Below are 21,801 nucleotides of genomic sequence, written 5' to 3' on the forward strand. Positions count from 1 at the left end.
GACAGAGAGAGGGAGGGGGAGTGGGAGGGATCACCTAATTACACCTCCCAAAAGGTACCCCTCCCCCCTTAAAAAGCCCAGGGAGAGGGGGAGGGGAGCGGGGGGCGGCGCTCCTTGACCTTCTCCTCCCCGCCACTGTATTGACCCCGAGGAGCCGGTGCCCGGTGAGAGAGAGAGAGAGAGAGAGAGAGAGAGAGAGAGAGAGAGAGAGAGAGAGAGAGAGAGAGAGAGAGAGAGAGAGAGAGAGATACACAGACAGACAGACAGACAGAGACACACACACACACACACACACACACACACACACACACACACACACACACACACACACACACACACACACACACACACACAAAGGAAATTAAAGGCAGAAAAACAGACAGACAGACAGACAGACAGACAGACAGACAGAAAACACAAAAGAGACAGAGACAGGAAAAATAGACATTCGGACAGACAGATGGACAGACAGACAGACAGATACAGAGACAAAAGAGACAACCAGAGGGACAGACAGACAGACCGACAGGCAAAGCAGAGACAAAAAGAGACAGACAGACAGACAGAAAACAGGAAACAGTAACGAACACAAAGACAGACAGACAGACAGACAGATATACACAGTGACAGATGGAGAGACAGACAAAAAGAGACATGCAATTAGACAAAGGAAGGAAGAGGAATTAAAAGATAAAGAAAAAAGAAAAGAAGAAAGATATAATGAATGCGAGAGAGAGTCAAACACACACACACACACACACACACACACACTCACACGAGAGGAGAAACTGACAATCTTTCCTCTTGGAGATCAAAAGATAGACAGACAAGCAGATAAACACGTAGATAGAGGAAACAATAACTAAAACTTTCCCTTCCTCCTTTTCCCTCCTTTCTCTCCCTTTTCCTCTTTCCTCATGACTACGTGTTTCCTTTTTCCTGTATTTTTCCCTCTTTCTTTGTGTCATTCAATCTTATTCTGTTGTTTCCTTTGTTTATTTCTCATCTATTTTCGTTATAGCTTAGCACCCTTTCAAGTGTTTCCCTCTCTCTCTCTCTCTCTCTCTCTCTCTCTCTCTCTCTCTCTCTCTCTCTCTCTCTCTCTCTCTCTCTCTCTCTCTCTCTCTCTCTCTCTCTCCCCTCGCTTCTTACTTCCTCCTGTTTCTTATTGTTAATTCTCTCATGCATGTGTGTGTGTGTGTGTGTGTGTGTGTGTGTGTGTGTGTGTGTGTGTGTGTGTGTGTATCATCCTGCTTGCGTGAGTCTTCTTTCAACAGTTTATTGGTTCTCGTGTTACGTGGGACACACACACACACACACACACACACACAGAACAAGAGGAAGTTGTTGTTTTGTTTTATTGTATTTACGTAAAGTAGTAGTAGTAATAGTAGTAGTAGTAGTAGTAGTAGTAGTAGTAGTAGTAGTAGTAGTAGTAGTAGTAGTAGTAGTAGTAGTAGTAGTAGTACAACAACAACAACAACAACAACAAAAGAAGAAAAAACAAAACCAGACCAAACTTATTTCAAACAAAAGAAATACGAAACACACACACACACGCACACACACACACACACACACACACACACACACACACACACACACACACACACACACACACACACATTCACTAAAAAAAAGGGTGAAAGAAAAGACAGACAGACAGACAGACAGACAGAAAGACAACAACAATACATAATCACGGACGCATCCACTCACACACGTAAACTTTATCTAGGAAACGAATCACAGAAACATGTACATTTTTTTTAATGAGGCAAACAACGTAATGGGCAGGGGAGAGTGACAGGGGAGAGTGACGCGGGAGAGTGGCACGAAGGAAGGGAGAGGAGAGGAGAGCAAATGAAGGGATGGAGGAGAGGAGGGAGGGACGGATGGATAGATGTAGAGGAAATTATGGAGAGATAGATGGAAGGGAGGAAAGAAGGGAGGAAGATACTGAGGGATGGATGGAGGGGGAGGAAGTTATGGATGGAAGGGAGGGAGGGAGGGAGGGAAGGGGGAATACTTGGGGATGAATGAAGAGAGAAGAAGGAATGAAGGGATGGATGGAAGGAAGGAAGGAAGGGAAGGAAGAAGAGGAGGGAGGCACTGAGGGATGGATGGAATGAGTGGAAGGAATGAAGGGAAGGATGGACGAAAGGGAGGGAAGGAGGGAAGGCGGAATGGAGGGAGTGAGGGATGGAGGGAGGGAATGGAGGGAAGGGCACCTCGTCAGTAGCCTTGCGTGTCGTACTGCCTGACACTCTAATAACGCTCCCTTCTTTTTCCCTCCACTGACCCTCGCCCTCCCTCCCTGCTGTATGACCTCCCTCCACGCCTTCCATCCACTCCATACAGAGAGAGTGGAGGGAGTCTGCGTTCCCTCCACTCCACCCACACTCCCTCCACTCCACCAACATCCGCACTCCCTCCACTCCAACCACATTCCCTTCACTCCACCCACACTCCTTCACTCCACTTACATTCCCTCCACTATATCCAGACTTCCTCCACTCCACCCCACGCCCCCACCACTGCCCTCCACTCGCTCCACTCTACCCACACTCCCTAAATACTCCCATGTCATTTTCAGTAATGGTAACAATCAAATTCATCATACTTTTAAAACAGTCAGTCATTTTCAGTCCTTCTCATTCAGTCACTGCCAAACTCAATCACTGTCTCTCGTGGCACGCGTCATTACGACTCGACAATTATCTTTATTTATATTTCTTTTTCTAACTCGTTTCGCCTTTTTTTTTCTCTCTTTAAATAAACTGAAGGTCTGTAATGGCTTGTTTGTTTGTTTTTTGTACCTTTTCTCGTCTTGTATATTTTTTTTTCTCTCTCTCTGTTATTACTGTAAGTAATTTTTATCTACATCTCTCTTCATTTCCACTCTGCATAAACTAAACGATCCTTACTGTCTATTTTATTTGTCCATCTTCCCGGTGATGGGGAATACGGCAACTAAACTAGTAACTGAGTAAGTAATATTTATCTGTATCTCTTGCTTTAACTCGTTTCTCTTTTCATTTCCTGTTTATACACTAAAACGTCTTTATGGTCTTCAGTTTACCTCTTCGTCTTGTACAAGTTAAAAGTGTCTTCTCATCATTATCATTACAGGAGATATTTTTATTTATATCTCTTACTTTAATTCGTTTAGCTTTTTTAATATTATTACTATTTCTTTTGCTCCTTATTGTCCAGTTTCAATGTTCCTCTTTCCTCCACATACAAGTCGAATAGTGTTCTCTTCTTTATCATCCTGGGAAAAGTGATGGAGGATGTTGCACCTGAACTTAGTAACCGAGTGAGCAACACCTGAAGAGGTTCACGGACTTGCCGCCACCACCACCGCTAACACTACTACCACCATCGCCACCTCCACACACGGGGACGCACCACCACTGCCTGACATCACCTCCGATAACACCACCTCAATGCTTCAACACAAGACAAAAAGAAGACTAGGAGAGTACAAATTTATACACTTCCACTGGACGCCTCAAACATCCCGCCTGTTTTAACTTCCCGCCCTCATCTACCCTCCCGCTACTCACTCCGGCGGGCGGGAAGGCGGTGCATGGACGCCGAGGCCAGCCAGGACTCCCGCCTCGCCAGGAGGAATGTCCCAGGCCGCAACACAACACCAACTCAAACACGTGCACACTCACGGACACGCAGCACCAGACGCACCTACTCCCTCCACCTGCCAAAGCTGCACTGATCCAACCAGCCGCGTGCCCGTAACACCACCGCCACACCACCACCACCACCTGTGTTCCATTCATAACCCGTTGCGCTCTCTCTCTCTCTCTCTCTCTCTCTCTCTCTCTCTCTCTCTCTCTCTCTCTCTCTCTCTCCTCCCACTTAAGCCCTCAGTCGCTTCTCTCGAGCTAATCAAAGCTGAGGTCGTATTCAAGCGTCTATAAAAAGTAACCCTATTGACCGGAGGTATTTAAAAATGTCTGAGAATAAGCGCCGTCTGGATCCAGGAATATCTAGTTGGACGGTCAGTTAACCTGGGAAGTTGCCAGGTAGCAAATAGCAGCCTGCCTTGCGCGGCGGTCAAGGGCACCACCAGACTGCTGACCCGATAAGGATGCTGGTTCAGGCCGGGAGGCTCTTCTTCCCCTCCTTATCCATACGCCAGTGGAGAAACGAACAGGTGTTGTAACGGAAAGAAGGAGCACCACCATTGCTACGTACGTCTCCCATAACAATTATTTATATTTGCTTCTGCTAGTATAGGCTATAGCGTTTACACGGGAAATTAATTTTGTCCAAGTAATGTATACTTATGTAGAATAGGTTATGATGTCCTGTTCGTGTTGTAACGGGGAGAAGGAACATAACTCTTGCTGCGTCTCCCACAACAATGATTTCTTTGAGTATTTACTAGTATACGGCGTTAAACATGCGAGATTTATCCAGTGTCTACCTGTTCGTGTTGTAACGGACTGAAGGGACGTCACTCATGCCACATTTCCCATAGTAATGATTTCCGTCTAGTTCTGACTAGTATGTGGTTCTTGCTACATCTCCCATAACAATTATATCTATCTGTCTACTAATAATGGTATTCATACATGGGATGGCTGGCCAGTGTCTATCTGCTCGTAAGATGCTGTAAAGATGTCACGGAAGGCTCAATTATGTCTTCAAGATCCATCACGTCTCATCCCTAAATCTTCACTTCCCTCACTGGCGTCACAACTAAATAGTGGTTAACACAATCTTTCAGAACATGAGCCGTGGATAGAGTGATATGAAGAACTTGTGGTACACTAACCTGTAATGTGAGTAGCAGATCAAGGAGGTTATATATCCTTTTACCCATCTTGCAGTAGACGGCGACTTGTAGCAGCATTAATGTTGATGATGAGAAAAGGCTCGGAGAATATCCTTACTTGACTCTACAAATCTTCACCTCGTATATCTGAAACAATACGTAGAAATGTTACAACTGAAAACTAAGCAGTACTGCACGTCATGAGGTAAAGTGGCTGCCTTCTGACACTGAAACAGACGAATAATGAAATACCTGTCGAAATACGTAAGCCCGTACTCTGAAGCGCTTTGCTCTCTCACCACAACTGTTTTCAAAGGCAACAGAGATAATTAGCATGGTTCCCAAGAGTGTTTTTCATGTTCAATGTAGAATTTTGTTAATCTGTCTCTAGAACCATGAAAACACTTGAAAACCAGTGCAACGTCAATTACCGTAGTGCTTTTTTAAAGAAGTGTAGGTGCGGCGCAGCTGTCATCCCGCTGCATCTTGCTAACCTGCTTGGCACCAACTTCACTCACCACGGCAGAGGAAATGCAACAACGCGAGATGAAAGATGTATAATATATATATATATATATATATATATATATATATATATATATATATATATATATATATATATATATATATATATATATATATATATATATATATATATCGGTGATCAATAAACAAAAAAAATAGAAAAAAAAAAAACCGCATAACGCCGTTCCCAAAAAGGAAACTGGAATTAGAGAGAGAGAGAGAGAGAGAGAGAGAGAGAGAGAGAGAGAGAGAGAGAGAGAGAGAGAGAGAGAGAGAGAGCGGATTTTATTTTGGGTTTTGATAGTCCTCTTGATAAAAGTTAAGATTAAATAAATTCATGCAGTAATCTATATAGTAATAGTAATAATGATTATAATAATAATTATAATAATAATAATAATAATAATAATAATAATAATGATAATAATAATAATAATAACAATAATAATAATAATAATAATAATAATAATAATAATAATAATACCAATGCAATTCATCATCAGACACCACTCATCATCATATGGGAAAAGATAATGTCAAGTATGACTACATTACACATTCTTGATTAACTGTAAAGCTTTCCTTCAGAATAATGGTGGTATACAGAGCTCTCTCTCTCTCTCTCTCTCTCTCTCTCTCTCTCTCTTTGATAGTGCAAAATTTCCTATTGAACTATTACTGGAATAAAAAAAAAGCCCTCAAAAACCCAAAGAAATTTTGTCTAGAGCCAGTCAAGTTAAAAGCGGTCACAATAAAGGCAAAGAAACATTTAAAAATTTCCTGAAATATCATTATAAACACTCAAGAATTCTGGACAAACCCTATTATCCTTGGTAACATTACCACTGACCTACTCACCTTGATTCACCTTACTTAAGAAATGGTGGGTGTGAACACAGCTGTAGAGAAAGCAGATGTTGAGTCTCCCACAATAAACTCCCATGATATAAGTGCAGCACAACCCTCGACACTCAGCACTCACACAATGGCACTCTGTTTACTTCTCCTTGCTGCTGCCCTGGCCTTCACTGCAGCCACTAATGTAGAGGATTGTGGTAAGGGTGTTCATCAGTAGCAGCTTAATTTCCCATGTGCAGTCAACCATTCTTTACGTTTCCATAACGGTAGACAGTCTGGTTACTGCATGAACTCAAATAACTCATATTCATATTGATTTTTTACTGTTTTCATAATGGTAGATGGTCTGCTGGTTAATACATGAGCTCAGGTAATTCAAATTCATATCAGACTTTTTACTTGACATTTTCATAGTGGAAGGCAGTCTGGTTAACACATGAACTCACACAATGCAGATCCATATCACTGACTTTCCCTTATTATGATGATGGCTGTTTTCCACTTCCCAATGACATTTTTCCTAATCCATGTGCTTTGTCTAGGCCACTCCATGTGGGATTGCCTGCATCATAGATAGATAGATATATAGATTTCCTTACATTCCCTCCAAGGAAGAGAAACATTCACAGTCTTTCCAGTGGCAGCCATGAGAAGCTACTAGTATGACACTGCTTTCCCACAAGAGCACTGCACTATATGGGATGTTACATTACTGCTCATTTGCATGTACTGAAATGACTTACAAATTAACCCTAACATAATGCATAGGAAAGACAACTAAATCAGACTCCATTTATGATCCTCCATTCCCATCGGCCCAGGTCACCAAATACCACAAATCCACCACTGTTTGAGACTTGGAGATTCCTTCTTCTATATAGGTTAAAATATTTATTTAGTCCATATATTCTAACTAAAAATGTGCACTGCAACTGCAAGGCTCCACTGCAACCATTAGTAACCTGATAATCACCGGCTGTGATGTGCCTCCCTGCCACTTCCAGCGAGGCACGAATATAACAGTGGACATTGACTTGAAGAATAGTGAGTATCTGACCTTCAAGCCCTGCAATAGTTAGTCTTACATATAATTTTGATCACATACAAACTAGTACAGTATCTGGATATTTCAGTAATGAATTGCATTGGAAAATTTAGATGGATTTCAGCACATTTTCCAATCACAAATTCCTCACAGATGAAGCCACCAGCAAGCTCACCACCAAAGTCACGGCAACCCTCGCTGGGGTAGAGGTGCCATGGACGGGTGCTGACCCTAATGCCTGTGACAACCTCACAAAGGGAAGCTGCCCCCTGGAGGCTGGGGAGGAGAGCCACTACAAAGCCTCAGCTCCTGTCCTTAAGTCATACCCACCCGTGAGTGCAATCCTTGTGTGCATTTGCTATATCTCACTACTTCAGTCACCATACAAGCAACGAGATGTACAGTATCAATGGATTACAATAATTCTCTACCTATACATGCATCACCAGCACTGTACTACTTCTTACCATCATCATCTGCACCAACAGTTTGAGAAGCAACATTCTCTCCACACCTCCACATTGTTGCCACCCAGGCATTTGAAACTAGATTACTAAAAATGTCTTTTTAATTGTTAGTGTGTGCAGTACAAGTAATTAATCCAAGCCAAGTATCCCTCATGATACAATTTGGGTTGAATTGCACCACAACCAATCCAGAGAGCCTTGACTAGTCAGTAAATTCACAACAGACATCTCTTCACCAGAATGGCACATTATCTGTAACTTACAACCTGTTTTTTTACTGATTTTACAAATAGTGAGCTGTCCTTGAGGCAAACTGACACAGCTTATCACAAGTAACAAACAAATAGCATCTGATATCCTCAATACAAGAGCTGCCATCAGTTTCTGAGGAGTATATGTCTCCCCTGATCCCAATCAAGGAAAACATCTGATCAATAAGCAATAATATGAAGAGCTGCCTCATGGATGCATACAGAGAATAAACATTATCTCCACTTCTAATTCCAAGTATTGCAAAAAAGATCATTACAAGTTTAGTTTATAAGAGAACTTGTACATGGAATCTACAACTTAAAAACCTGACAGTAAAACCCACTGCTGCTAATATCTGTTCTTGCATTGACAGGTGAGTGTTATTGTTACCTGGAAGCTGGTCGCTGATTCCGGGAAGACTACCATCTGCTTCATTGTTCCTGCGACTGTTGTTTAACAGCACTCCTGCCTCTCTATACATTACTCTACCTGTCTGACACAACTGCAAATAAATAAATACTGTACAAATAACAATATTCAACCCTATCAAGGCAATAATTGCTGAAATACTTGATGACTCATCACATGATGAACACAAATGCTGCAATCTTAATCACTCAATCTTTTTTTCAACACTACTTGTGAGAACAAAATTAATTACTTCTAGTATCTTTTGAACAATTGGCCATTCAACTTACCATATCAGTCCACATATCCTCTGTTGGCTCTTTCTCACTTCTAAGTGTGAGGCGTGATAAATAAAAGCTTGAGATTATTTCCATCATATTGACCAGCATTAAAAATCATGTAAATAATGTGATGCTGCTCTACTTGAAGACATAACACATACTTGCTAGAAAGAAAATGTGACAGCCATTTATTTTCAACAATGCAGAATAATCTGAATATTTAAATGCTAACAATATTAAGGCATATTATGGATCAAAGTTAGTGTCAACAGTCAGCTGCCGACAACACATGTACGTAGCTGATCACGGCATGAACGAGATTCTCTGCAACAAAAACTCAGGCATAACTCCACTTATCCCCACTGCTTTGTGGTACTCAGTGCTAGGCCAAGCCACATCTGATGCTGAGCCAAGCCACACCCGATGCTGGACCAAGCCACACAGAGGCTGGCCCTCCACCACAAGTGCAAGAACATGAAAAGAGTAGCATGAATACACATCCAGACCTTCTCAATATTAAATTAATTTGTAATTCTTAGTCAATACCAAGAATGTGCTCACATTTAAAGACATACCACAGTAGCTTAGCAGTATTTCTAACCATTCATGGTTGAACTCTAAATTTATGCAAAGGGATGGTAAATTTCAGTATAAGTGGTGAATCAACTTTTCTTTCCTAATCTGAAGCTATATACATCTATTTTCTTTCCTCTTCCTTAATCACCTTCTCAATTTCTGCAAGGCAAATCTCTGCCTCCTCTGCACCATCCTTATTGTTCATTTTCTTGGAGAGAGTCAGACCCTCCCGGCAACACCTCCTGGCCTCCCCATGCAGACCTTGCTGGAGATACACAGTGCCTAGGTTAACATAAAAGGAGCCAATTTCAGAACTCTGAGCCTCACGGGCAGCAGTGATGGCCTTCTCTAGGTACTCTATTGCCTCTGTGTAATTCTTCTGAAGGGAGCAAACCGAGCCAATGTCATTGAGCAGCACAGCCGTCTGGGAGTGTCCCACACCATTAACACGGGCACTCATCTCATAGGCCTTAAGGAAATGTTGCTTGGCCAGCTCAAACTTGTGAAGGTTGAGGAGGAAGCGAGCATACCAGTCCATGCTCATGGCCCACAGCAGCAGCGTGTCTTCATCCAGAGCGGCTTCTCCTTTCTTGTTTATCTTTTCTTCCTGGGTTGCAATACAGAACTGGAAACCCTGAACAGCCTTCTCATAGTCCCCCTCCGAGGCATAGACACTGGCCAACTTCAGGCTTATCTCCACCACCGCGTTGTCGTCCTCTGCCATGCCACCTATGGGAACACAAACACAACGCTTGCCACTGTTTCATAACTACTGCTGCACAGGCATTTGTCAAATCACTCTTTGACATTCATGTAAATAAATATGGTAACAAAAAACAAATTCTCATGCTTCTTACTTTGGACTAAACTGATGTTCAACTGTACAAACATGACAGTCAAACACAACAGTCAAACACAACAGTAACTTCACATACATGAAAATCACAACTTACAACCAATAATTTGTCATCAATACCAAGAGATTTCTCATCAAACTGGAGAGACAAGATATTTTCAATTCTCTTCCAAACTCCAGCAAACTAGGTTTACTGTACTACTAACAGGCACTCTAAACACACACACACACACACACACAGCTCCCTAGTGCTAGGCCAAGCCACACAGAGGATGCCCCTCAACCACAAGTGCAAGAACATGAATAGAGCAACATGAATACACACCCAAATCTTCTTAATATTAAATCAATATTGTCATTCTTAGTCAAAACCAAGAATATGCTCACATTTAAGGACGTAACCTAATATTAGAACACGCTTCTTCCCACGCCCCTATTACTTTCATAAGGCCCTAGTTGAAACTACATGGGTTTTGAGGGTGTTTTTATGGTTCTGGTGCCAGATTAACAAGATTCCTATATTATAAACAGGAGAAATACTCTTGAGAACCTGGGTAATCATTTCTACAACCTTTGAAAATTGTCAGGGTGAGAAGGCAAAGCATTTCTGAATATGGGCCATACCACAGTAGCTTAGCAGTATTTCAGTAGACAATTATAGGTGAACTGCACACACCTGAAAGGAGCCGTTGCAGCACATCTTTGAAGAGCCGCTCCGCCTTGGGGTACTCTTCCCTCTGGTACGCCAGGTTAGCCAGCAGGTCAAAGATATAGGTCACTGCCTGCTGGTTGTTGGTCTCCTGTGCCATTTTGAGCCCCACATGAAGGAGCTGCTCAGCCTTCTTCAGCTCACCACTCTGCAAGGCCACACAGAATGTGAGCAGATGCCATAAGTCCCAGCCTCCCCTCATAACATGCTCCTTCCATGACCTCAATCAAGAGTTCTTATATCAATATTACAAGTTAACAAAATGCTTATCATATAAATATTTCATGAACAACCTTGTCACTTTATTTTCAAACACAATCTTCATTCAAGCAATGGAAATACTACATTAGTTTGTAGCAAATTACTATAACTTAGAGTAAGAGCTGCCAGCATCACAGCCTATGACTGCACTAGCAAAGTACGATTTGCATGTCTTACCTTCAGGGCAAGTATTCCTCGCTTGATCATAATGATGAGCTCTGACTCCTTTTTCTCCTCCTCCCCTTCAGGCCTGGTGCTGAAGATGCTGAGAGCTAAGGCAGAGGCCAAGCTCCACCCATGCCTGCCTCTGCCAGTGTGTTCACCACCACTTGTGTGTGACCTCAGGTTATTTGGCCCAAGAGTCCATGAATGGTCTGCTAACTTTCTTTTCTCAAATAGATACTTCCTACCACTACCATAATTGTAATTTTCTTTTTCATGAAAGGCGTGCTCAATAATAAAATTATTCTTTGATATAGGATGCTTTTCCTTCACAGCAGAGCTTGCTACACCCCTTAAGGTGTAGGCAAGCCTCTGTGATAGAGTGTGTTCAAGGTACACCTGACCCCTTGATGCCACTCTCAAAATATGGAAATAAGTAGGCATTGGTGATGTAAAATACATATTAAATATATACTGTAATATGTTGTGCTTTATGATGATGATGATGATACTGTACTATTTCACTGTGGTACAGAACACACAATGAAGTTATGTACAGATTAGTGGAGATGCTTGTAGATCTTTTAGCTTGTTGTGTATCTGTCTAGAAGTGAATGCAGGTCTTTGAGGCAGGTGACCATTGAGGCACCATCCACAGCCACCCCCGCCTCCTGACAAACCTGGTGCAGCTGGCTGGACACCAGCACACTGTGCCACCCACACCTTCGGGCTGCCAGGTAGTCTCGCTGCAGGTCATCACCTATGTGCAGCGCCTCTGAGGAGGTGATGTTGCTACCTGCACATGACAATGCCTGCTGGAAAATCCTGGGATCTGGCTTAGCAACTTTGGCTGCATAGGAAGTGAGGACAAAGTCAAAATAATGTCTCACTCCCAGATGGATTAAGATACCCTCCAACCTCTCATCAGAGTTGGATATAGCACCCAGCACAGCACCTCTCCCTCTTATGTCCTCTAGCAGTGCAGTGCTGCCATCAAAAAGCTCATAAGCATTTCCACCAGAGAAATGTCTGATGAGGTGGTGGCCAATGGTGTCAAGACTGGAGCTGTCAGCAGGGCAGCCAGCAGATGTGAAGGTGCGCCTCACCACACCCAGCCACCACTTCTGCCAACCAATGCCTCCTGCACCAAAGTTGGGTGCCTCGCTTTCAAGTTGTTTGAAGCTCAACCTATGAGGAATAAAGAAAATAAAGATGCACCACATGAAATAGACATATCTTTAATGTTCATGAACCAATAAATATGTCAATATTCAAACTCAGAAAGACAGCAAATGCTACATGTTTGTCATCTGCATCTAAACTTGAGATACTCCCACTCTCTTTGTGAACTCCCTTCATGGAGCGAGAATAGGACAGAATTCTTACTCCTTTATTTCATCCACTACATGTGGTCTTACCTCCTTACCCCTCTGCCTGCTTTTCCTGCTCACACACACAACACACCTGAAGGCCTGAGTGAGCTTTAGAGGATCTGAGTCCAGTCCATAGAGTCTTGCTACAGCTGCATACTGCTCTCCAGGAGGCTTCCGAAACCTTGAAATGACAATATCAATACATCAGTCAAATCTATAAAAACTTGCTTGACTCTTGTGCTCCTGCCAGATTCACATAAATTATTGTCGTTGGCAACAATTTATCAAGTCTTTCTTGCAGAAAATAATTTCATGTTGCACTTTGTTATTTTTTGCCAATATAGGCAGCAGAAAATGTCTCAATATGATCATAAAAGCAGACAGAAGAAATAAAGCCAGATAATATCTGAAAATTATTATTATTTCTAGAATGCCTCTCCAGATCAGATCCAAATCAGTTATCAAACACACTTGCACATGGGCATGTTGAGTAAATTACTTCAAATGGTATCATACAGTAACACCAATGTCTTAGAAATTCATAAATGACTGTGTCTAGAGGCACTAAACAAATAAATAGCATATCTTAATGAACTATGTCCATGCCACCTCGAGTGAATCTTTCTTCATGTTAAGCAAGTCATCTGAACACTTTAAGAATTGTTGGGGTGACAGGCTTTACATGACAAAAGGAGGGCAAAGGCAAGGCAGACAGGGAGGTGAGTGTCTAATGACCTTGTAGTGTACAGCTAGGGCGTACTCACTTGAGGATGGTGTTGGTCATGTCAAGGGTTATGAGACGCAACATCACTCAGTACTTCCTGAAACAGTTACCACTGCCAGTTCACAAGTACACTTCTGGAAGATGGTACTTACTAATATCATCACTAACACTCTTGTTCCTGCCCCTCATGTTACTGTTAATGTTGCTGTCATGAGACACAATGCCTTCATCCATTCCTATCACCAATAATGTACCTACAATTACTTTGCACTGCAGCACCTTAGTTTTCTTTTGAAACTGAATATGACTAAGGAGTTCACTTCAATAAAACTGAACAGCAATCATCTGAGAAATTAAGTGTTTATAATCTATACTTTAATCATTTAAGAAGCACTGCATATCAAAACAAAACATGGAACTTGGTATAATAAGCATGATAAAATGTTATATTGTTAAATATAAAATTCCAATAAAGCCTGCTTTATCTAAACTGATTCTACAGAAGTGCAGTCACATTAAGCAATTTTTCACAACAATATTTTGGTCTAGGTGACCTTTAGCACTAATCCTCCTCACATGGACATGCAAGCATTTTAGCACGATTTTTAATGACAGACACATGCTCTGTAAAAATGAGGTGCTCCATACAAAAATTAAGCCAACACAGAGAACAACATGCTCTGTAAAAAATGAGGTGCTCCATACAAAAATTAAGCTAAGAATACAAACAAAAATTGATGAAATAGTGTTTGAAAATAGCAATGCTTGGAGGAGAAAACACTGATTGGCTGTCATGAGATAATTGCAGATGGCAGATCACTTGTTACATTCATCCTTTCTGGATGTTGCCTCACTCCTAATCTGAACTGTAGACATCGGTGATGCAGCTGAAACTCTTATGCATCATGCTAAAAAGAATGTATTCTATGTGTCACAGAGAATGTACTGTCCAAAAATGCAATGACACCAGAAATCAGTTATCTGGGAAGTGCCTAAGGTGTGCAGAGATGATAATTAATTCATGAAGATGTACGGGGTAGGTACCTCACTAGCCACCTTGCCTGTCAACCACAACTGGGATGTTCACTATGGTATGGAAAAACTGCAAGATTCACCAGCCTACTGAAATTTATACATAAAAGGTGGTCAGTTGGAAAAAAAAAATCATGTCATTTGTGTGTTATCAAACTAACTAATAAAATATTAGGAATATTTTTAGCCACCATCATCAAGCAGAGAACAAGAAATATGGCAAAACAAGCTAAATACTATGCACATTATCTCCGGTCTGGGATGAATCATCACCTTGGGATGAATGCTATTTATTTTATGCCTCTCTATATCAACTTACTTTATCCATTTAAGTTATACAGTTAACATACCCGTGTATAAATCCCGGCACATATGAAAGAGACAACCATGTTTTGATGCCAAATTTTAGCAGGACACTCGTGAAGATTGTCTGTTGACATTGTGTCTCCCAACATCTTCCCTGAGTTGCCACTTGTCTGTTTACAACCTGTCTCCCAATGTCTTCCCTCAGTTGCTGCTTTCTTCTTTGGTAATACAACCCATCCCTTCACACCTTGGTTCTTCTTTCTTGATATGTTCATGCAATCAACATATATAGACTGGGGCTTTACAACAGCACTACAAACTCATATCTCCCGCCCAATGTTTATCGGGTGTTTTGGAGAAGATAGCATATCTGATATTGGCCAGTCATTTCGTCTCCATGCAGTTTCAGCTGTCACAATATCCCATCAGCACAAATAATACTTCCTCAACTCTTTTGGGGAGTTGCCAGATAAAACTGTAGAAACCAGTGAAAAAAGTTTCAAACTAAATATGTAGCAGACTAGAAATAAATGTGAAAAAAATGAGAGGCTAGTTACATTTAGTTTATAATAACTGTTCTGTACAGTGTGCATCACCAGATCCTCTGGATACTGTTAACGTAAACACTTAGGATCAATATTTTGTAGCATTTAAGTACAGTGCAGCAAGATGTATCATGAGACGCAGTTTTAGAATGTGCTCCTCCAGAGAATTGCGGGAACGCTGACTGACACCTACATTAAAACAGCCAGCGATCACTCAGCCCATAGCAAATGCCCTAATTAAGTACAACCACCCTACCTTATTACTGCGACTCAGTGACTCAGCTGATCATTACCTACTTGGTAAGGCCTCACCATTATGAAGAGAAAACTTTTTCCTATTAGTTCAAAACATGTCGAAATTTGTCAGAAAAATTCTTTCTTTTGACTGCAGGATATAGCTAAATAAAAATTTACTACCAAACTAAGATTATGCAGAATTATTCATAAATGCTCTATTATGCAGAATTTTTTGTCATAAACAAATTCACAAGGACACGGCAAGTTTTTGCATAATATACCTATACAGGGAGAGAATAAACATACAAGTATTTATTCCCTGTACTAACAAACACGAGTAACAACCTGAGATGATGTGAGGAGTTGCCAGGTGATAGGGGCTCTTGGTCTGTTATCCACTACCACCTACCTGTCACCTACCAGTGACTCTCCAAGTTCTCTCAATCCTTTTTTCATCCTCACACAAGCACTTGCACCCATATAAAGAACCCCAATTCCTTCCAACTACTGCCCTAATGCACCACAAATTTTAAGAATGTCCCAAAGCTCTTCTCCGTCCACCCTATTATATGCCTTCTTTAGATCCTGGAATGCTATACACATTTTAGTTCAAATTATATGGCTAATTATCACGGAAAGCACTGTAATCCCCCTCCTGGGATGAAGGCAAAGCTTACACCAGTGCTATTATAAGATAAGAATACAGGTCACAAGCAAAACTGCCCTCAAGCACCACAAATTTAAAGAACATCCCAAAGATCTCCTAAGCCTTCTGGATATTGTACACCACTCCTCAGATAAAAAATAACCAACAAAAACAAGGTAAGCCCCATGCTGGTAGGAAGACAAAGCAAGCACCAGTACCATTATGAGATAAGAATATAGGTCACAAGCTGTCGTGCCCGTCCCCAGTGCAGCCTCTACCCGGCGGTGCCAAAACATTGAGGTCGGGGCCCTTGCTTCATCTCACCGCCCTGTCCTCACCTCCCATACACATATAATAATACCACTAAGGATACTCTAGTGAAGGGCGGTTGGTGTATCTTCAATAGAAACACTTACTTACGAGGTTAACACAAACAGGAGGGAGAAATGTAGAGTTTGTTCAGCTGCGGAGTGTATGTTACCCCGCCTTTCTATCAGGGTGCCTATCGTGAGTCTCGTTTTGCCTTCGTCTCGGCTTCCGCCTCCACAGGATCAGCGCTTGATCTTGATCTTGATGGTACAGGTGGCACAGGATCACTCCTGAGCCAGGCCTTTGGATCGGCAACTCCTGTAGAAAGGGGAAAAAAAGAGAAACGAACAGCATCCTCTATCCTAATTGTTCATACACCTGGCACGCCACATTCTCTCCAGAAACTCTTTCACCGCCTCAATCATCCTTTCATTCGCCTCTCTACACAGTCCCAGCAACAACACCATCCACTCTTTTCCCGTCTTCTCCACTCTTTCATTCCTATCATGCCCTAACTCAGTCAGTATCACTTGCATCATCTCATTCCTGTCTCTGGCATACTTCACACACTCCAGCACCACATGTTCCACCGTCTCATCCTCTCCCATGTCACACATCTGGCACACTTTGCTGCGGGACTCAGACCACCTGTAACTCCTTGCATTCACATCCATACACTGTGCCCTCGCTCGGAAGAGAAGATCACCGCCCAGGCTTCCATCATACCACCTTTCATACCTCGGGGCCTCTTTCTCCTTGTACCATTCCAGGGTCTTCTTTCTTTCCATCTCATTCTTCCATTCATTCAGTCCCACACATTTCACTTCTTTGTCTATCTCATTCTTCCATTTTCTCACATCCCATTCGGCTCCCACTCTGCCTCCTCTTGTTACCACCCATTCACGCTCATTTTGATTCCTACCAGCCATTCTTATCGCCCACACAACTTGCAATCCATTCCTGTCTGTCATTCTCATGCATCTCTTCCTCCATTTGCTTCCACTTTCATTCCACAGGTACACCTTCCTTGCTATTCTTGCATCATCCATTCTCTCAAGCCTAATCTTGTACCTAAGTGTGGCTTTTGTGAGTCTTTCTCTGAAGGTGCTCCATCCCATGTCACCTCTCAAGGCTTCAACTGCTGTGCACCTCGGTGCACTCAGTGCCATCCTTGCTACTCTATTCTGGCCCACTTCTAACTTATCAATTTCACTTTCATTCCATACAATCACATTCATACCATACATTATACATGGCACAGCCACACTTTTCCACACTTCTCTCAACACATCATACTTACTTGCTCTCATCCTTGCCGCGCTTCCCAATCGACCTACCCACTGGTTTACCATACTTATCTTTTCATTCTTTGCCTTTGCACACCCACTAGGACTCATCCACATCCCTAAGTACTTGTATTCTTGCACCTGTCTCAACTCATTCTCTCCAAGTCTCCATACCACATTACTTTCATCCTCTGACCTATTCACAATCATTACTTTGCTTTTCTCACTGCTAAACCTTACTCCAAAGTCCTTACCATAGCCATCCACTACATCCAACAAAATTTCAAGCTCATCTGCCGATTCACTCATAACAACTACAATATACATATTACCCCGCGGGGAAGCGAACTTGGAGCTTGTACTTGCCATCTCATCACCATATCCACTTGGCCACTCCGATAGGCTCAACTAAAATGCTTCTCTCTCTCTCTCTCCCTCCTCACGACTGTTTCTCAAAGCCAAAATGATAATTACCAGGATTTTCAAGAGTGTTTCTCCTGTTAATAATATAGAAATGTTGTAGATCTGTCACTAGAACTGTAAAAACACCCTTAAAAAACTGTATTACTTCAATGACAGCCTTTTAAAAGCAAGTTTCTCCTGTTAGTAATGTAGAAACTATGTTAATCTGTCACTAGAACCGTAAAAACACTCTTGAAAACCCGTGTAACTATTGAGAGAGAGAGAGAGAGAGAGAGAGAGAGAGAGAGAGAGAGAGAGAGAGAGAGAAAACTGATGCATTTTTTAACTTGTGTGCTGAACTCATGGATCATGCTGAGGACTAAGCCTGTATTAAATCAGTGTATGCCGAATTCTATTAATTAATTGTATTAGTTGACAATACAGTTTAATTTTTTTTTTTTTCATTTTTTTCGTGTTTTATATTTTAATGTAGTTTTATTACTTTTTTCTTACAATATTAATTTTTATCTCCCTACTTGGTAGCTGGTATGTAGCAGCCTTGTTTGGTACATATAAGCCAAAGCAGTGGTTCATAGGAGCCGGTACATAATAGCCGACGGTACATAGCAGCTAGCATTCGCAGCAACCAATAACTACAATAATCTGCAACAACTATCGATAATCCTGGAAATAATTAGTACTATCAGACACTCATTAGAGTAATCTCTATGAACTACTAAGTTATAAGCACCAGTTTCTCTATGAAACACGAAAACACAAGACAAATTTCAGCAGAGATCACCTTTGAGTTGCTCCCGCCTCGCCCAGCAAAGTTTCACTCAACAGTCAACAGTTCGTGTCATCACTAGTCAGCGTTGCTAGATTGTTTTGGCCCTATTATCGTACTACACAGGTTGAAATTATTGTACTTCTGGTAAAATTATCGTACATATGTAATTATTTCAAATATTATGCAAAACTGCCACTTTCTAAATACAGCAGAATTTAGGTTATATATATATATATATATATATATATATATATATATAGAGAGAGAGAGAGAGAGAGAGAGAGAGAGAGAGAGAGAGAGAGAGAGAGAGAGAGAGAGAGAGAGAGAGAGAGAGAGAGAGAGAGAGAGAGAGAGTAATGAAAAAAACAACAATGCCCTTAACAAAACAAAACACTTTCCTAAATACATATCATTAATAATTGGAGAAAAAACTACAGGACACTTCGTTAAGTCGTTTACTTACTATGTAGGAGATTACTGGTCTTGTTCTTCTATATATACATCCGGCACGTCGTCAGCAGCCCCGGCACTCTCTTCATTGAAGGAATATAGCACTCTTGATGTCATGTTTTTTATCACTGACTTTGATTGGTGGCTTGGAAGGTCGTACAGTCACTGCTGGATGTGGAAGCAACACACTGCTTCGCTAGGATGATGTCTCTTACGGTTTCTGTTTTTAGCTTATTTCTGTGTTTTGTTTTCACATGGTTTACACTAGAGAAGCAGCGCTCACAATCAGCATTAGCATGAGGCAAAGAAAGACATCCTAGTGAAAAGTCTGAAACAAGCTTAAACTTGGGGTTTCCATCACTATCCTCCAGAATTTTTATGGCACACCAAAATTTATCAGGCTGGTTGTAATTGCTTTTGTCCACTTTTTTTCGCCATGTTGGTAATGGATTCAGGCAGATCTTCTACGGCAAGCCTCCTCCACTCATCGTCCAGTTGCTGGAGGGTAGAATCATCCTGGGCAATGATTCTGGGAAGGTGCGTCGCGAGGGGCACCAAACATTGTTCTTGCACTTTGCCCTAGATGCCTAGAACACTGGCTGGCTCCAGCATATGCATTCTTGAAAGGACTTCATCTCCAAAATTAAATCTCTTCCTAATCTGTTCTCCTGCTACTATAAAAAATAATCTGCAGTGTGCAAGGCCTTGTTCCGCTGGGTGGGCCGCCTCTTGTAGCGCTGCCACGTGCTGTACTTGCGTTCAGCAGCAGCACGACAACAATATCCGAACCAAGGCTGGTCCTTTGGACTCGTTGCGTAGGTCCTGTGCGGCACGTGTTGCTGCTGTAAGTCCTGCAGGATGGTGGTGAGGGTGTTAACGTTGTTGTGCGGCTCGCCGGTGAGCACCGCGTCCCAGGAAATCTCCCCAAGGGCACATCTCACAGCTTCCCAGGCGGCGCGGTCCCACAGCCAGATGGTCCTGTGTTGCTCCTCCTCACGGGCTGGGGCGAGGTTAATGGTGGAGAGGACGGCAAGGTGATCAGAGGTGCCCACGAAGTCCAGTGGGCGGCACTGTACAGTCACCTGCAAAGTCTGCTAGCACAGGGTCCAGAGATCCTCCACGCTGATGTGTAGGGAAGTCAACATGGTTGTGAAGTCCCTGCACCACTGTCAGCTCAGTAAATGCCCTCAAGACAATGCTGTGGTTGAGGTCACCCACAATCACAACGTTCTGACAGTTGTGAGCCGCCATGATGTCCAGGTTGTTGGTAGTTGAGCGGCTCTCTTCCCTGCCACTGAGGTCGGTACATGACACACAGCAGCAGGGCGCCCCTGTCAGCATTATGATACGGAAAAACATCATCTCCATCACGTCCAGTGTGTTGACTGTCAGGGCGTCCATGTGGAGACCCTCGCGATGACACACGGCTAAACCACCTCCCTGCCCATCCTGGCGGTCACGCCTCATCCAGTGGGAGTAGGTAGATTATTATAACCACAAGTTCCACCAGCTTCATCCAAATGCATCTGAGAATCTTCTGGAAGTTATCAGTGGAAGCATCTAGGATATGTTTGGTATAGTAAAAATAAATACAATGAAAAGAATAGGTGAGTGTAGAAGAGGACAATAAATTACAAGTGGATGAATGAGATCGTGAGGGAATCAAGACTGCATTGGATGATTGGTGTGGATAAAATAAAGATGATATATGAAAGAGAATACAGTAAATGAATGGGATACGAGTGCCAGGTTGAAAGAAATAGTGAGCTGGATAGCCGCAAAATATGAACCTCCCACATCACCACAACTCCTGCCAAAAATTCTGCCATCACCAATGCAAGTTAACTCATCACAACTCCTATCAATTCTATCTGTCTTCACCAGAACTCCTGCCAACCAACTGTCTGCTATCACCACTGCATTGTTCATCATAGCTCCTGCCTATTGTCTGCCATCACCATTGCAAATTACTCACCACATCTGCCAGCTGTCTGCTATCACCCCTGCAAGTTACTCACCACAACTGCCAACCAGTTGTCTGCCATCACCACTGCAGGTTACCACATCTGCCAAATGTCTGCCATCACCACCACAGCCCCAGTGGTGAAGGCAGTGGAAAGGGTGTCACTTATCTTACATGGTCTAAGTCTACATATACCTGGAGGGAGAGCTCCTTGTGTTTCTCAACTAAGCTGCACCACTACCTATGACTCAAACTTTTTCAAGAGGGAGGTTTCAATACACTTATTCTCCAGTTTTGGATGATCCTTTTTGACTTCTCTATATGGACTGGCATCTCAGTGGGCCTCTTTTTCATTTTTTTTTTGTTGCCCAAGGCCAGTGCCCCTTTTACATAAAAAAAAAAATCTTCTCAAAGACCTGTTAAAGGAAAGATAGACCAGCTCACTTTGTCATATATTCTCAACTATTTATAAAAATGTACACAAAGTGACTCCTGTGATAGTCAAGTTGAATATTGTACTCATTGACAACAATATTC

General features: G+C 42.2%; 4 protein-coding genes across 7 annotated transcripts in view; 1 reads left to right on the top strand and 3 right to left on the bottom strand.

The window, feature by feature from the left end:
• LOC135112522 (mucin-5AC-like) overlaps window positions 1-3,773 on the bottom strand; it is a 96,109-nt gene extending 92,336 nt beyond the window's left edge. The window contains exon 1 of the mRNA XM_064026937.1: window positions 3,684-3,773. The gene's annotated coding sequence lies outside the window, so the exon portion shown is untranslated. The remainder of the gene's footprint in view (window positions 1-3,683) is intronic.
• A 2,418-nt stretch (window positions 3,774-6,191) lies between these two features.
• Window positions 6,192-8,476, top strand: LOC135112920 (NPC intracellular cholesterol transporter 2 homolog a-like). The gene is made up of 4 exons (XM_064027877.1): window positions 6,192-6,381; window positions 7,124-7,228; window positions 7,383-7,561; window positions 8,322-8,476. The coding sequence occupies exons 1-4, from the start codon at window positions 6,207-6,209 to the stop codon at window positions 8,403-8,405; spliced, it is 543 nt and encodes a 180-aa protein (XP_063883947.1). The 5' UTR covers window positions 6,192-6,206; the 3' UTR covers window positions 8,406-8,476.
• Window positions 7,784-20,760, bottom strand: LOC135112919 (tetratricopeptide repeat protein 19 homolog, mitochondrial-like). Of its 4 annotated transcripts, XM_064027876.1 has the most exons (6): window positions 19,315-20,760; window positions 16,481-16,691; window positions 12,666-12,755; window positions 11,217-12,389; window positions 10,746-10,926; window positions 7,784-9,942 (listed from the first exon to the last, which is right to left on the bottom strand). In XM_064027876.1, the coding sequence occupies exons 4-6, from the start codon at window positions 11,661-11,663 to the stop codon at window positions 9,335-9,337; spliced, it is 1,236 nt and encodes a 411-aa protein (XP_063883946.1). In that variant the 5' UTR covers window positions 11,664-12,389; window positions 12,666-12,755; window positions 16,481-16,691; window positions 19,315-20,760; the 3' UTR covers window positions 7,784-9,334. The 4 variants fall into 4 exon arrangements, 2 of the variants coding, with proteins under 2 accessions (XP_063883946.1, XP_063883945.1); XM_064027875.1 differs by lacking the exon at window positions 19,315-20,760 and having other exon boundaries at window positions 16,481-18,217; XR_010274612.1 differs by lacking the exons at window positions 7,784-9,942; window positions 10,746-10,926; window positions 11,217-12,389; window positions 19,315-20,760 and having other exon boundaries at window positions 12,616-12,755; window positions 16,485-19,020.
• Window positions 11,786-13,358, bottom strand: LOC135112523 (haloacid dehalogenase-like hydrolase domain-containing protein 3). The gene is made up of 3 exons (XM_064026938.1): window positions 13,339-13,358; window positions 12,666-12,755; window positions 11,786-12,389 (listed from the first exon to the last, which is right to left on the bottom strand). The coding sequence occupies exons 1-3, from the start codon at window positions 13,356-13,358 to the stop codon at window positions 11,786-11,788; spliced, it is 714 nt and encodes a 237-aa protein (XP_063883008.1).
• Window positions 20,761-21,801: the final 1,041 nt, after the last annotated feature.

This window comes from Scylla paramamosain, chromosome 24 (assembly GCF_035594125.1).
Source record: "Scylla paramamosain isolate STU-SP2022 chromosome 24, ASM3559412v1, whole genome shotgun sequence".
Taxonomy (NCBI): Eukaryota; Metazoa; Arthropoda; class Malacostraca; order Decapoda; family Portunidae; genus Scylla; species Scylla paramamosain.